General features: G+C 38.0%; 1 protein-coding gene across 1 annotated transcript; it reads right to left on the minus strand.

The window, feature by feature from the left end:
• Positions 1 to 6,633: 6,633 nt before the first annotated feature.
• Positions 6,634 to 9,222, minus strand: LOC147606665 (uncharacterized). Its single transcript, XM_086791673.1, has 2 exons — positions 8,174 to 9,222; positions 6,634 to 7,428 (listed from the first exon to the last, which is right to left on the minus strand). Exons 1-2 carry the CDS (start codon positions 8,827 to 8,829, stop codon positions 6,720 to 6,722), a joined length of 1,365 nt encoding a protein of 454 aa, XP_086647799.1. The 5' UTR covers positions 8,830 to 9,222; the 3' UTR covers positions 6,634 to 6,719.
• Between the last annotated feature and the right edge of the window lie 6,438 nt (positions 9,223 to 15,660).

The raw sequence follows: 15,660 nt of genomic DNA on the forward strand, positions 1-15,660 counted from the left end.
TCGAGATCCCAAGTTTACTTCAAGGTTCTGGACTGCATTTTTCGAAGCAGTGGGAACTTTCTTGGATCTCAGCACAGCTTATCACCCTGAGACCGATGGTCAAACTGAAAGGGTAAACCAAGTAATCAAAGATATACTTCGGTCATACTGTGGGCAGGGAACCCAAGAAGTGGCTAAGCTATCTGCACCTAGTCGAGTTTGCCTACAATGCTTCTTATCACCGAAGTATCGGGATGAGCCCTTTTAAAGCTCTGTATGGACAAGATTGCTTAACTCCATTAACTTGGTCCGACCCATTGATTAGGGTCGAGATGTCCAGACAGATGCTTGACGACATCGAGCAGCAGATGCACGAAATTCGTAAAGATATAAAAGCTGCCCAGGATAGACACAAGCAATATGGAGATAAGAAGAGGACAGACAAAGAATTCAAAGAAGCAGATATGGTCTTCATTCGAGTACGGCCCAAAAGAAGTTCTTTATCTCTTGGGAAGTACAAGAAGTTATCCCCCAGATATTGTGGGCCATATCTGATTACAAAGAAAGTAGGTGACTTAGTCTACGAGCTTCTTCTTCCTCCTCATCTCAAAGTTCATAATGTATTTCATGTAAGCCTTCTAAAGAAATATGTGCCAAATACCTAATCTTATTAAAATAAGTTCCCCTGAAACAGAAGTTCAAAAAGATTTTCAGAAGGTGCATTAGAAATTAAGTATAATCTGTTCAAGAGGCATTATCCTGGGGGTGAAGATTTTTTCGAAATTTTAAATTAAGGTTCCCATGGACCAATAAGATTCATCCAAATGTAGGGAGGAGATAAATGAAGAAATAAAAGAAAAATCTCCCAAAAATGAGTAAATACTCACATAAGATGAAGAGTTGACTAAGGACAAGGTTAATAGTTAAAAAAGGGAGATATTTAGAAGTAATGATGCATTTTTGACACCTTTGCATGGGGGAATTTCCCTCATGAAGGAGGTGCCTATTTCACATGCTTGAATGAGTTTTAAACTCCCAAATAATGAGAAATTTTTATCTCTCCTCTCTCCTGTTTCAACTAGATCCAAAAAGTGAGCAAAACTGACCTAAAAATGGTCAAAAATTGACCAAACTCATATGGAAAATTCTAGAATCAGTTGGCTTCGTTAGAAGCTCACTTTTTTCTATAAATAGAAGCTCTCCCCTTTGTTGAAACTCAATAGTGTTTTGCACTGTTACCCTGCCTCTCCCAAGTGCCAAAAACAGTGAATTTTACTCATAATTCATTAGTTTTTGACCTTCCCTCTTCCAAAAGATTGGTGGCCACTCTTGTTTCAAACAAGAGTTGAACCCTCAAACCATCAAGCCAAAGGAAAGCTCTCAAATTATCTATGTAAGTTGGAGATTCTTCTCTTTTTCATTCTTTTTATGGTTTTTTATGATTTTTGTCTTCTCTAAATTAAAAATGATGTTATGCCTCATTACAAAAAGGCATTCCCCTCTCTTCTCTAGTAAATCCAACCATTCTTTATCCTAGATGAATGATGAATAAAATCAAGTTTTTCACAATGTTTCTCTTAAATAAGTAGAAAAATATTTACTTTAGAATAATTTAAATACTCTTGGTGCACTTTTAATTAATTTTAAAGACTTAAAAATTGAAAAATGGTCAGCCATACAAAGAAGGTTATGGTAAAATTTTTTAAGAATTTAGAAATAAGTATTATCTTTTATTATTCTAAAAGAGTAATCCTTATGGTTTCTATATTCTAAAGTGTCATTTTCATGCATAGAAGATGCATTTTGATTATTTGTATAAAAAAAATTTAGTTTTATTATAAAAGTATTACTTTTATTATTATTGATTTTTATGCATAAAAGTATGTATAAAAGATTATTTTATTATTATAAAAGTGTTACTTTCATCATAATTAATTTTTATGCATAAAAGATTATTTTATTATTATTAAAGTGTTACTTTTATCATATTTGATTTTCATGCATAAAAGTATGCATAAAAGATTATTTTATTATTATAAAAGTGTTACTTTTATCATATTTGATTTTCATGCATAAAAGATTATTTTATTATTATAAAAGTGTTACTTTTATCATATTTGATTTTCATGCATAAAAGTATGCATAGAAGATTTTTTTTAAATAAAAGTGTTACTTTTATCATAAATGATTTTTATGCATAAATGGGTGCATAGAAGATATTTTTTATATTAAAAGTGTGATTTTCATCATAAAAGATTTTTATGCATAAACATATGCATAGAAGATATTTTTTTATATTAAAAGTGTGATTTTTATCATAAAAGATTTTTATGCATAAACATATGCATAGAAGATATTTTTTAATATTAAAAGTGTGATTTTCATCATAAAAGATTTTTATGCATAAACATATGCATAGAAGATATTTTTTTATATTAAAAGTGTGATTTTCATCATAAAAGATTTTTATGCATAAATATATGCATAGAAGATATTTTATATATTTAAAGTGTGATTTTCATCATAAAAGATTTTTATGCATAAACATCTCCAGATGCAAAAGCCCTAGAAGAATACCCTATCCTATCTAGCACAAGAAACTTAGACCTATGCCCATAAGTATCCCCAAAATCTACATGCAAAGTATCACTAAACTCGTGTGCTATACTAGATATATCACTAAATGAATGCATACTATCCTCTAACATGCTCCCACAATTAACTAATGTACTCATGATCGGTAAAAAGGAAGATAGGCGTAAAAGTATCAATGCTCGATGTGCTCATTGCCCTCTTTCCTTGTGATCAAAGTATCAATGCTCGATGTGCTCGGTACCCTCTTCCCTTGTGATCATGCCCACGTGATCCAACTCACACACATCACTATCATCATCATGTACATTTGTGGCAATAGCATCATGTGCATGTGTATCACTATGATCATATGCATGTGTACCACTATGATCACGTGCATGTATGTCATCATGTGCACGTGTACCAATATCATCATAAGTGTGTGTGTGGTACATCATGTGTATGTGTATGAGATACACCATCATAGGTATGTGGGTGTGATACATCATCATCTGAATCTACGTTGGTGTAGTCCACATCCTCAGGGACATAATAATGGCTCAAGAGTAAACCATCCGTGTGAAAGAAGTCAAGCAATGACACAATAAAATCCCTATGTGCGGACCATCCGGTACAAACATCCACCTCATCAAACAAATGTTTGAAGTGACTAGGCATCAATTCCTCGAAAAGCACATGTGGCATGAATAAGCTATGTCATCATAACATGAAATTGATGAATGAGGATTTGAAGGCCTAAACGTCAAAGTGCCAAAAGTATGTGTGAATGCGACAAAAGAAATATGACCCTATGACACGAAATGGTAGCTCGCGAGATAACGAGTGTAAAGCCATGAAAGATAATGCATGAGTATACCTCCTAATATCAAGATATGAGATGGTAACATAGTGATGTCAATGATGATGATGCGGTGTAGAGTGTCAATCCAATGAGGGGTAAAAATTGTAGGAAAAATCCTAAGTGTGCATGAACAATCTCCACAAGGTATCCCAAATGTGTGAACACTCCACAGAACACAAAAAATGTGAAGACACACTCACAAAGCACTAAGCGTGTGAACAATCCCCAAATAAAGTGCCAATACGCGTGAATGATGCCAACTTAAATGGTCACGTGTGAATAATCCCTCACAAATGCTCAAGGCGTGTAAACAAATCGAAGACCCGCAGGTCAAGTGTGAACACCTCAAAGCATAATGTGTAAAAAGCCCAAAATAATACACCACCGTCGAACAAGTTGATGTGGATAAGGGTAGGGTAAAGCTCATGGACAATATAGATGGCCAAAAGAACCCTAGGCTCTCTCTTTCTCACACGCAAGCAGCAACCTAATTTTTTTTTTCTCTTCTCGTTGTCTTGGTGGCCTGCTCTGTTTGCCGCTAGGTTGAGAGTTGAGCCTTGTCAAAGGCAGTGATGCTTTTCTTTAAAACGTCCACTATGCTTAGCAGCTATGGCATCGAACAGTGGGTTTACGCAGTCTCTACCTTGCGTCACAGTTCGAAGTATGTGCGCTTTTGATAGTTATGGTGATACTAATACGTTTTGGAGAAGGTGGTGACGAGTCCATGTCACAGTCTCACTGCTTGTTGTTGGTCATGACGAGCATGGAACCTTGTTTGTACAAAATACCAATCCTTCTGGGAAGAGTGCCATGGGAAGGCGATAGGATCAGGCCTGGAAGGTGATGATACTTCACTTCAGGAGCATTACAACCCTGAAGCAAGTAATGGAGGAAACAGTAACTTCGTCTAATGTTGAGGGTTCCAAGCAAGAAGGCACTATCTGTGATACGCTCAACCTACCCTCTTGGTGCTTGTGCAGTCTAGAGAGCTTAAAAGCTCAAGGATTGCTAGGCACCTACTTACATCCACTAATGAACTATGCATCTCATTGTGTTGTTGACAATGAAACAAGAGATGGACATTAAGATCTAAATCTTTGACATATTAAAAAATCTTCAGCTCACTGTTGAATATTGTTGTTTCTTGTATTTGTCAAGGGTTGAAAATAAGGCCATGTATACCATTGTCCATGTTTGCCCAAAAACTTTACCACGACTTGTTAAGTCATACCCATAGGGTTTCACCAACCTCGGATCAAGATTTCCCTAGCATCATAGATCCTAGTCTTGAGAGGCTCTTCTACGAAACCTTATCTTAACTTTGTGTTTGTTGAGCTAGCTCGCATAGTGTCTAAGAGACCCTATGGTATATAGATTACACTAGTTTCACCAATGGACTCCATTCAATTCCCAGCAAAGCTCATATTGAAATGGTTGCTAAAACCTCCTTGTGTGTTCAATCTTTTATAACTTTTATCAAAGCATTGCAAGATTTCTCTTTCTTGATCATTAAACTATCCAAATTGCTTCAAATTTATTAAGTCTCCTCAAGATTACTTACTAATCACAAGATCATCACTAATGTAATGTTAATGACTTTTCTTGATCAATAGCTATTCCAATTGTTTTAAATTATCACATAATCAATTATCATAATCTTTCATTAAGATATACTAATCTTGCTTACTTTTATCAAATTAAGCGAAACCACCGCATATCTTGTGTCAAATTATGTAATATTTCTTGATTTCTTGCAATTTTAACAATTATCTCTTAAACAAACATAATTTTGATCAAGGTTAAAAAAGTTTCGATCAAGAATCACTCACTATTACTTCAAGATTTGATTTTTGTATTGTCTTTATATTTCTTTATAAATCTGTACTAAAAAACTTGTAAACAATACTATGCACAACTTCGCATAGATCTACTACACATCTGAAAATTGCACCACTTTGCATAACATATTTTACAACATATCTGCACTTTGCACTATAATCTCTGCTCAATATACATCAAAACTGTAATATGAAATGTATATTCTTTTTTGATAAAAATTGCATAGCAACTCTCAATATCGTCCAAAAATGACTAAATTTCTCAAAAACTAGACAAATGTAAAAGAAAAACAAGATTTATGAATAGATTTGATGAAAAGAAACACTAATCAAAGAAATTTAAAAAGAAAATAACTCTGAATATGACTGAAAACTTTAATTCAAAAATTAAAAAATTTTAAAAAAAAATCAAGATTCTCTCAAATTTGTGAGACAATTAAGGTTTTTGAAATCTATGGTTAGCATATACTCAAAAATGTTTATTTTTAATTACATTGCTAATTCACTCAAAACAAAATCACAAAAATTTTAAAACTCTATAAAAATACTAATCCAAAAATAGATTAAGTATTAATCACTCTCTAATAAAAAATCAAAATCTAAGCCAAGGGCTCTGATACCAATGCAAGAAAAGAAACATGACCAAGTTGAGATACTCGGATGGATCTACTCAAGGCATGAAGTAAGTCACCATCTCAAGGCAATAGCCAAAAAGGTATATCATATGATAAAATGGTAAAGTGATGCAATAACCATGAGCCCTTAATATAGCCCAAGGCCCCAAAAAGTAGACACATGTGAATGTCCCTACGCCCAATGTGCCTAAGTCCATTCCCCATGTGCACATGCACCAAATCTACTTCATTACACACACCCTCCCCCATCCTTGCTGCCTAGGACTCCACCGCATCCACAGTAGGCAGGTAAAGCTGATCGATTAGGCACTCATCTTACAACCAATGAGACATATTCAGTTCTGCACACCATATTTAAAGAAAGCTGCAGCTGTATAGACTTTCCAAGCATGTTTTGAGTGAAGCCCTGACCAAGAGCATTGTTGCTCCTATCTGAGGTCTTCACTAAGCTCAGATGGTCATGAACCGAGACCCCATCAACAGGAAGGCTTCAATGTGTAACAAATGTCTAGGCCTCAAATCTCCAAATACCAATAATCACTAAGTCAGGCAAAGACAGGTCTTCACACACACACAGGCTGTTCAAGCAAAAATTTGACAGTGCAAACTGTACAACAGAGCACTCTCACAACTTCAAGACATATCTTTCTGTGGTAGCGTGTAAGGTCAGCAAAAGCAGCACTTATGACCTTAACAATCATATCCAAGTAGAGATATACACAGCCTAAATTAAATAGAATCAACAGCCAGGAAACCTTGCTCTTCCATTCCCATTGCATAAACAAGTAAAACTCTCAGTACATCATCCTCTAGTCTGCAAAAGCCATCCTACTACATGGAAGAAATGGCATCAGAAAGCTCTTTTCTTAGCTTTCTTGTGAAAGGCTGACAAGCATCCATGCTAAGATCAACAGCAGCTGCCAATGCCATAAAGACAGCTGCATCTTCTACACATGAGATATGTCGCACAGCAAGCTGCACTACTGGTTTTACACGTTTCTTATTACTTCTGCCTTTTCCTTGTATACTACAGCTCATGACAAATCCATCCAAACTAGAAAGAGCCATGTTGAAGGTGAAATCACCACTGCTTTGAGGACTATCTGTTGGAGAAGAGAGGGCTGGATGAGCTTTACCTGTGTCAATGAGGAATTCCCCACCTTTATGTGCACTTATGACTGTTTCAGAAATCAAGATGCCATCACTAACACCGTTCACACCCCCACCTTCTGGCACCAGCTGAAATCTGTAGCCAAGTCCACCTTTGAGACCTTGCTCCCTCCAAGCTTCCAATCGTCCCCATGGGCACCATGAACTTACCCCACCTGGCTCAGGCCTGAGGATCAGCCAAGCCCCTGGGTTTGAGCGGCTCACAAGATTGGAACCTGAAGATGGCACAAATGGGGTCACCATGGATGCAGCCGCCACAGGAGAACCAGATAAATCATGGATCATGACCAGCCATCCTTTGCGTTCCCTCGTCTCTTTGTCTCTGTCACTGTCAGATGAAATTGTCCATCCCTTGAAAGCATTGTCCAATCTGTAACAGAAGGCACACATGACAACTGTCACAGCAGAGACGAAGAGAGAACCTTGCTATCTGGTAACCCTTAAATTCACTCAAAGCACGAAGGAAAAAGACTTTGTTTCAACAGCCTCAAACCTGAGGTTTACAAGGAAGATTTTCAAAATGGCATGCTCCCCCTTTCCCAAGACAAAGGCTTCTATATTTAATGCAAGGGGGCTCGAGAGTAGTGTAATAGAACAGCACACAGCCATCCGTTTCATTACAAGGTTATATAAAACATGGAAAACATGCCCCCTTTAAGAAAGGGTGCAAACAGAAAGGACAAATGATTAAGGCTCCATATGCATGCACACTAGAGCTCCCACCCATCCAAGCCCTCTCTTTTCCATGTACATCCTTCTGTAGTTGACAGCTTGGTCTTCCTGCCTGAAGGCGTTACAACTAAGTTGCCACAAAGTGGCCAAAATACCGATGGGGGCTTATGGGGATTTGAACTCGGGATCTAGGCCTTTCCTCCTAGTAGTAGAGTACAGTGTGCACGCCCGAAGAGGTGCTGTACCGGAGCGCCAGCTAGGGCTCGTGCTCGGGAATGCCTCCCCCAGTCCGAGTAGGGTGCTCTACCAGCTGATCCATCCAGGCATGTTGGATGCTGCCGTAAGCATAAAGATCCCTTGGTGTTTGTTCTCAACCCCATTTTAATGCAACAAAAGGTATGCTAATAAGAGAACACACGATCTTATAGAGTCCAAAAACTTACCTGCCCCGTGAGCTCCTGTCCCGGCTAAACTTGCAGCTGAAAATTGGTTGCGTGCTGGTCCCTTGGGTGGCTTGGATGATCTGGGAGCTCAATGCAGGTTCGCCATCAAACTGGAACACAAACCTAGGGTCAGGTTCCACTTTAACTACGAGATGAAGCTCAGCACTTGGACTGCCACCATCCGTCTTTCTCTTCCCAATGCTAGTCCAGCCATGATGAACCTGAAAGGGCCTACCTTCTGCCCACTCAGGACAAACCCTAATCTTGCAACTGCCAAGCTGTTTCCCTGCACTGATTCCACATGATGTTCCTTGGCGTCCAGTGAAAACCACAATTTCAAGGAAGGGGCTGGAAGCTCCAAAACATGTGAGATGGAGCAACCTGCGCAAAGCGGGCTCGTCGAGGTAGAAGCTTGCGGCAATGCTGTTAGGGATAGGGTCAATACTGTTTGCTTTAGGATTAGGGTTTGGACTAGGGCTAGATTCTGCAGAAATCAAGGGAACCGGAGCCGTTTGGACAGGAAAATTGTGTAGCCGAATCTCGCACGAGCAGGGAGAAGCAGCTGCGTGGATTCCTGCACCTGCGGCCTTGGAAGCGACAGGGATGCGTAACCCTAGCGAGCCTACTGACACTCTAATAAAAGCCTTGGCATCCATTTCGGAGATGACCTAAGCGCTTCCAATTCCATGCTTAGGCGAGTTCTCACATGGAGGCGGCTGTACCCAAGCACATGAGGCTCCAAAAGTCGTCATGTTAACTAGTTATCATTATGCAAACCCTAATCAGAAGCACCATAGCCATGGCAGGCTATCACGTGGAGGCTGTCTTCCCAAGCTCATGATGCTTTTTGCCGGGAGTGTGAGGCCAAGACTCCGCAGAAGAGGCGCAGGATGAGGATTAGGATTAACTCATTGTGATCATTCAAACCCTAATCAGAAGCACCATAGTCGTCGTCCATGGAAACGACGGGGAAGAAACGAAGGGTTCACGACTCACCGTCCTCTCACACCCTCAATACACATAAATATAGAGGACAACAGCTGTGAGACAGCAACCTTCGGTCAAGATGATGTGTAGATAGCATTCACATTGTATGCTGATGCAACAATTTATTTGTCCACGTCATGCCGACGTGTATATAAGAGCCGAGTCCCGCGAAGACTTGTCAGACCGCATGGCGGAGAAGGGAACCCCTCCAGCTAGCTGTGAGATTGCAACCTTTGCTCAAGATGACGTGTAGATAGCATCGTGTAGTTAGCATGCACATTGCATGCTAATGCAACCATTTATTTGTCCACGTCATGAGACGATGTGTATATAAGAGCCGAGTGTTGTAACACTAAGGGTTGGTTTAGACCGTGCGGCGGAATAGGGAACCCTTCCAGCTGTGAGACCGCAACCTTTGGTCAAGATGATGCGAAGATAGCATGCACAGTGCATGCTGATGCAACAATTTATGTGACGTTGTGTATATAAGAGCCAAGTCCCACGAAGACTTATAACACTAAGGGTTGTTTTAGACTTATAACAATTTATTTGTCCACGTCATGACGTTGTGTATATAAGAGCCAAGTCCCACGAAGACTTATAACACTAAGGGTTGTTTCAGACCGTGCGGCAAAAAAGGGACCCCCCTGAATCTCCCCCACAGTTAACACAATGTCGATATTGTTATATGTACTCCAACATGGGCATAGCTCAAGTAGTCAGAGCTCCTCCCTTTGTGTGGTGGGTCCTCAATTCAAATTCCACGAATTGCGGCCTAAGTTATCTTTTTGTGAGATGTTCGTTGTGCGGTTGACCCCTAAAGGCTAGACCCTTTGGGAATCTAGTGACATGGATTTCAACCAACCTTTTTTGCCACCTTAGATGTCTCCCTTTTTCATTACTCTAGTATGAACCTAGCCTTACCCACCAACTTGTTTGTGTCCCCCACACTCCTAAGTTGAAATGCATTAGTAGCCTTTATGTCAAAAATTGATAAGTATGTTTTACTTCTACAACTCATTTTTGGTCTTGCAATCTTCCTTATTTGTGAGGAGTGGGGGGGATTGGCTTTGTCAAAAGTGGTTTTGTCAAATGTGCCAGCCATCAAGGGCTATGATTGGATGATCTTGGTTAAATAATTATATTTCTATATTTTCTTAATGTTACATTTTCTTTGTTGCCTTTTTTCATATTAACAGTATTCTCCTTTGAATGTTGGGGGTGGTTGACGTCATTTGCAAATTAATGATAATTTGTAACTTGTTTGTTGGAATATTTTACTATAATTTGTTTTGCGATAAGTTCACTTATTGTACTTGCTTGATCTATGCTACTAGGTAGGAAGTAGCACACGTGTGCAACAATTTACATGTCTAGTCAAAATTTTGAAAACCCATCACTATTGTTGATGCTTCATAGTGCATACTCACTCAATCTTTTTCATAGTAATCAAGATCCCCACCAAGGTCCATCTTGCAACAAGCACAATGTGGAAAGAGCCCTAGTCAGAGGAAAACCCTACCTAGTGTGAGAACCTAACCAAGGTGGCAACCAACAAGGGAAATCATTAGGAGGTGTGATGAATGAAACAACGGGTTCACCATTCTCACCATGTGCAACCTATTGTAACACCCAAATAAAAAGGACAACAATTATGAGATTAGAAACCATTGTTCATGATGATATGTATATGCAACAATTTCTATCTAACCAAAACCTAGAGATAATGTCACTATTGTTGATTCTATCATCCTAGTCTACCTTGGCCATGATGATGTCTAGATAGAGCTGCATCCCACAACAACTTGTGCAAGTTTTTGCATCATAAGTCAAAGGAAAGTTGACCAAAAGTGTCAGGCGCAATGACAACACTAAAGGGTAAAAATAGGACATGTGGAAGACTACCTAGTGTAGATACAAAAACATGGTGATATGCATGTGATGTATGGATGTAAAGGACTTGAATCAATGCTTTACATGCGCGAATACTTGGATTACGGTTTGGAGATTAAATTTGATCAAATGGCTCAATTGTTGGTCTACAAGTTAAAAAATTATCAAAATAGGATAGCCTTAAAGTTTTAGGGTTTGCAAGAAATTGGAAACTTGGCCAACTAGTTGTTTGAAAAACATAGTTTTCTGTCTTGCGCACTCCTAAGATTGTGAGTTTTTCATTTGATTGAATATAGTAGCATATTGGTAAAATTCATGGGTCTGTGTGTAGACTGATGAGATGTTCATTCTCAATAATTGTACATGGGATTTGTATTTGAGGGGAGGCATGTGTCCTCTATTTGTGTGGTTCATAGGCTAAGGTACATTTGTATAAAGAAATGTACCAAACAAACATGAATGAGATGGATGGATAAGCATGCATTCAATGTTAGTCTTTGAGGTGGGTAGCTCTAAGCTTACATATAATGTACTTGGCACCTTTGTGTGAGAGTTCTATAGAATAGATTTGGTATGATACACTACAAGAGATCAGCCCCATATTGACATTATCTACTTAAGAAAATTTGGTTCAAACTAGTCCACTCATTAGTATATGGCAATATGGAACCATTAGTAAACGCATTGGTACATACTGATGAATATACCAATGTGTTTAAAAAAAACTTAGAGTGTTAACTCTATAAAAAAAAATATACCAAAGGTTGTAAATATGAAAATGGAATAGATTGGGGTTGCTACCCCCAATCTATCCAATTCTACATGTACTGGATTCTACACCGAGGTACTTAAAGATGAATCCAAAAAACAATATAGAAGATATGTAAAGCCCATTTTGGGTTTACTAGATGCTCTTTGCCACACATGATAATACTAATAATAGTGTCATGAAAAGGCACTCTAAAAGTTGTAATCTTCATGAGAAAACTGGTTATGAAAAGGCGCTCTTTAGATAGTGATTGATTCTACATCGAGTGACTTAAAGATAGATCACATTGAATAAAAAAACGATAGAGAAGACATGTAAACCCCATTTTGGGTTAATCAGACGCTCTCTGCCACACATGAGACACTGTAAAAGTTGTAATATTTATGAGAAAGCTAGCCTTGACTAAGCTCAATTAGTTTATGCGTTTTGGACGCCCAAGCATGAAGAATAAAGGCCAGTTATATATAAAGCATTTTCTCATAATGAAAGGAGACAATCTACCTTTGTGCTAGTCAATTTCTCTAGATCTACTTGCTCTTTGATCGTGTGTGTGTGTGTGTGTGTGTGTGTGTGTGTGTGTGTGTGTGTGTGTGAGAGAGAGAGAGAGAGAGAGAGAGAGAGAGAGGAGAGTAGAGGTTAGATTAATTCTTAGTACATGCTCCTATCTATGCTTCATGTGAAAGAGTAGATAGTGTGTGTATGTGTGTGTATGTGTGTGTGTGTGTGTGTGTGTGTGTGTGTGTGTGTGTGAGAGAGAGAGAGAGAGAGAGAGAGAGAGAGAGAGAGAGAGAGTGGAGAGTAGAGGTTAGAATAAGTCTTAGTACATGTTACTATCTATGCTTCATGTGAGAGAGTAGATAGTGAGAGGAGGAGTGAGTCCTTACACAGGAGAGGCGAAGAAGCTTCCTTGGTGATAGCTTAGAGGAGAGAGCTTTCACCACTAGTTGAGCTTAGATAGTTTCAAGAGACCCAAGCTTTAGGAGGTAAGGTCAGCTCCCCATGATGATTGTTGCCTTTTTGATAGGAGAAACATTCATTTGCACTTCCAAATCTAAGAATTTATCAAAAGTGGTTTTTCATGTCATGAAAAACTTCTTGAAATCGCACCGTGAGATTGTAGGGATTACCTTGCTAAGAATAGTAAGTCCTCATCTAAAGAATAATGAAAAACTTCTTGAAATCATGTCGTGATTGTAGGGATTACCTAGCTAAGAATAGTAACTCCTTATCTAAAAAATCTTATCCTCTTATCCATAAAAATATGAAGTTTTTCACACCGTGAAAAACTAAATTATTGGTTTTTTTTATACCCGTAAAAATCTTAAAATTCTTTGAGTAAGAAAAGGTTTACATCCTTGATCTTCAAAGGATAATAGTGTGCATCAAAAGAAACCCCCAAACCAAAATTTAAGAGAGAGCTTAGTTTTTTCAAGCATACATCATACATTGAAAAAAAAATCATTTGGAAGGTGGAGTTAACATTGTGGAAAACTTTGCTACGAAAAACCAAGTAGTTTTTCATACCATGAAAATTTGATTTCTTTGGAAACTAGAAAATTGACAAAACATTAACATAGGTGTGTGATAAGTGGAATTTGGCATGTCTAGACCCATTCACATGTGCTTAAAAATTGGGAGAGTGTTTGGTGATGATTTCTCTCCAAAAGATAGTGCATCTAACCACCTAGGATCCTCCTGTTAAGTATGGGACCTGGTCACTCGGGCTAGCACTCGATTGAGTGTGTTTGCCTAAAGAGGATTGGAATCTATTAAAACTAGTAGTAGGGAATCGAGAACGCTTTAAGAATTGAGTGTGTTTGCCTAAAGAGGACTAGAATCTATTAAAACCAGTACTAGCAAATTGAGAATGCTATGAAAAACCAAGTAATTTTTCATGCATGAAAATTTGATTTCTTTGGAAACCAAAAAATTGACAAAACATTGACAAAAGTGTGTGGTGAGTGGAATTTGGCCTATCTAGACCCATTCACATGTGCTTAAAGTCTAGGAGAGTGATTGGTGATGATTTCACTCCAAAAGTTAGTGCATCTAACCACCCTAGATCCTCCAGTTAAGTATGGACCTTGTCACTCGAGCTAGCACTTGATTGAGTGTATTTGCCTAAAGAGGATTGAGTGTATTTGCCTAAAGAGGATTGGAATCTATTAAAACCAGTAGTATAGGGAATTGAGAATGCTTCAAGAACTGAAGAGTAAATTGACGAGAGGAGTGTATCCTCTCCCATTATATCCAATAGCCTTTTTGGACTATGCCAAGGGACTATTTAGATATAACATGAAACAAAACAAGAAGCTCAATTAGGTGATTATGGTCAAGCAATGAGCAATGAATTAATGCATGTTGCAATTAGCAACGGATTAAATAAATACTCAAAAATTGTACTTCCTCAAACAATATTTGTGCCAGGATAAACTTTTGCGCGACGTGCCGCGGAATAACCCTGTATCACTCAAAGAATGTGGAGAGATGTTCCACTACTCTTAGGACTCGAGAAGTATTTTTTCCTACTACAAAGGAAATGAAAATAGAGGAAGAAAATAGAGAGGCACAGCTAAAAATATAAATACTCAAAGCAAGGCTTGGGCTAATGCTGTGATGATAATAATGAGAGATTATGACCTTTAGAATCAAATGGGTTCCACTTTAAACTTCAAGAAGACATAGCTTAAGCTCTTACTCAAGCCCTTGTGATGAGGGTATGCCACCTTTAGAGCCAATTTTAGAAGGCTCAGCGAGGGTTGAGAGATAGCCTAACAATATAGAGCCTAATCCTTACAAGGTGAAAGGACCTGTTGAGAGCAATTGTACACAAAAGAGGACATTAACAATTTGTATTTAAGGGGAGGCATGTGTCCTCTATTTGTGTGGTTCATACGCTAAGGTACATTTGTATAAAGGGATCTAGTACCACATGAATGAGATGGATGGATAAGCATACATTCAAAGTGAGCGGCTCGGAGAAGCTTACATATAATGTACTATGATGCACCTTTTGTGTGAGAGTTTTATAGAATAGATTTGGTATGATCCACTATAAGAGACCAACCCCATATTGACGTTATATACTTGGGAGAATTTTAGTTCATACTAGTTCTATAATTAGTATACATCGATACATACCAACAAATATACCGATGTGCATAAAAAATTATATTATCGACTTTGTCACAATAAAAACCAATGCTTATATTATCTCTGTAAAATATAAAAATGGGATAGATTGGAGCTGCTAGCCCCAATCTATCCCATTCTATAGGTCCTTAGATAGTGATTGATTCTACATAGAGGAACTTAAAGATAGATCACATTAAATTAGAGCACAATAGAGAAGACATATAAACCTCATTTTGGGTTAACTAGGCTCTCTACCACACATAAGAGTAATAATAATAGTGTCATAAAAAGGCACTCTAAAAGTTGTAATCTTTATGAGAAATTTGGCCATGACCAAGCTCGCCCAAGTGCCCTATTTTGGGAGAGCAAATTGGAATACCAAACCAAGGGATAAAATGAATTTGATGATGCACAAAGATTTAGCAACACCACAATGGTAAATTGGAACTCTTAAAAGGCTCAAAATATTGATTGTGATTAGTACTAATCTCAATGTTCACAGAGGTAATTTTTTGTTGACAAACCAAAGAATGATTTGAAAATTAAAGCTCAAATAATTGTTATTTGTGTTCAACAAACCAGTGTACATCTTCCATGTCATATATGATGAAGATTAAAGCTCAAATAATTGTTGTCTGTGCTTAACAAACCAATGTGTACATCCACTATTCCTTGGAATTTGTAGCTAGTACAGATTTTATAA

Source organism: Cibotium barometz, chromosome 57, assembly GCF_041138505.1.
Source record: "Cibotium barometz isolate CiBa-2024 chromosome 57, ASM4113850v1, whole genome shotgun sequence".
Lineage (NCBI taxonomy): Eukaryota > Viridiplantae > Streptophyta > Polypodiopsida > Cyatheales > Cibotiaceae > Cibotium > Cibotium barometz.

Bases quoted from the DNA above. Each gene is read 5' to 3' on its own strand.
- LOC147606665 (XM_086791673.1), bottom strand. From the start codon at position 8,829: ATGGATGCCAAGGCTTTTATTAGAGTGTCAGTAGGCTCGCTAGGGTTA. The intron at 7,429-8,173 runs GTAAGTTTTTGG...CTTCTGTTACAG, and splicing joins GACAGGAGCTCACGGGGCAG to ATTGGACAATGCTTTCAAGG.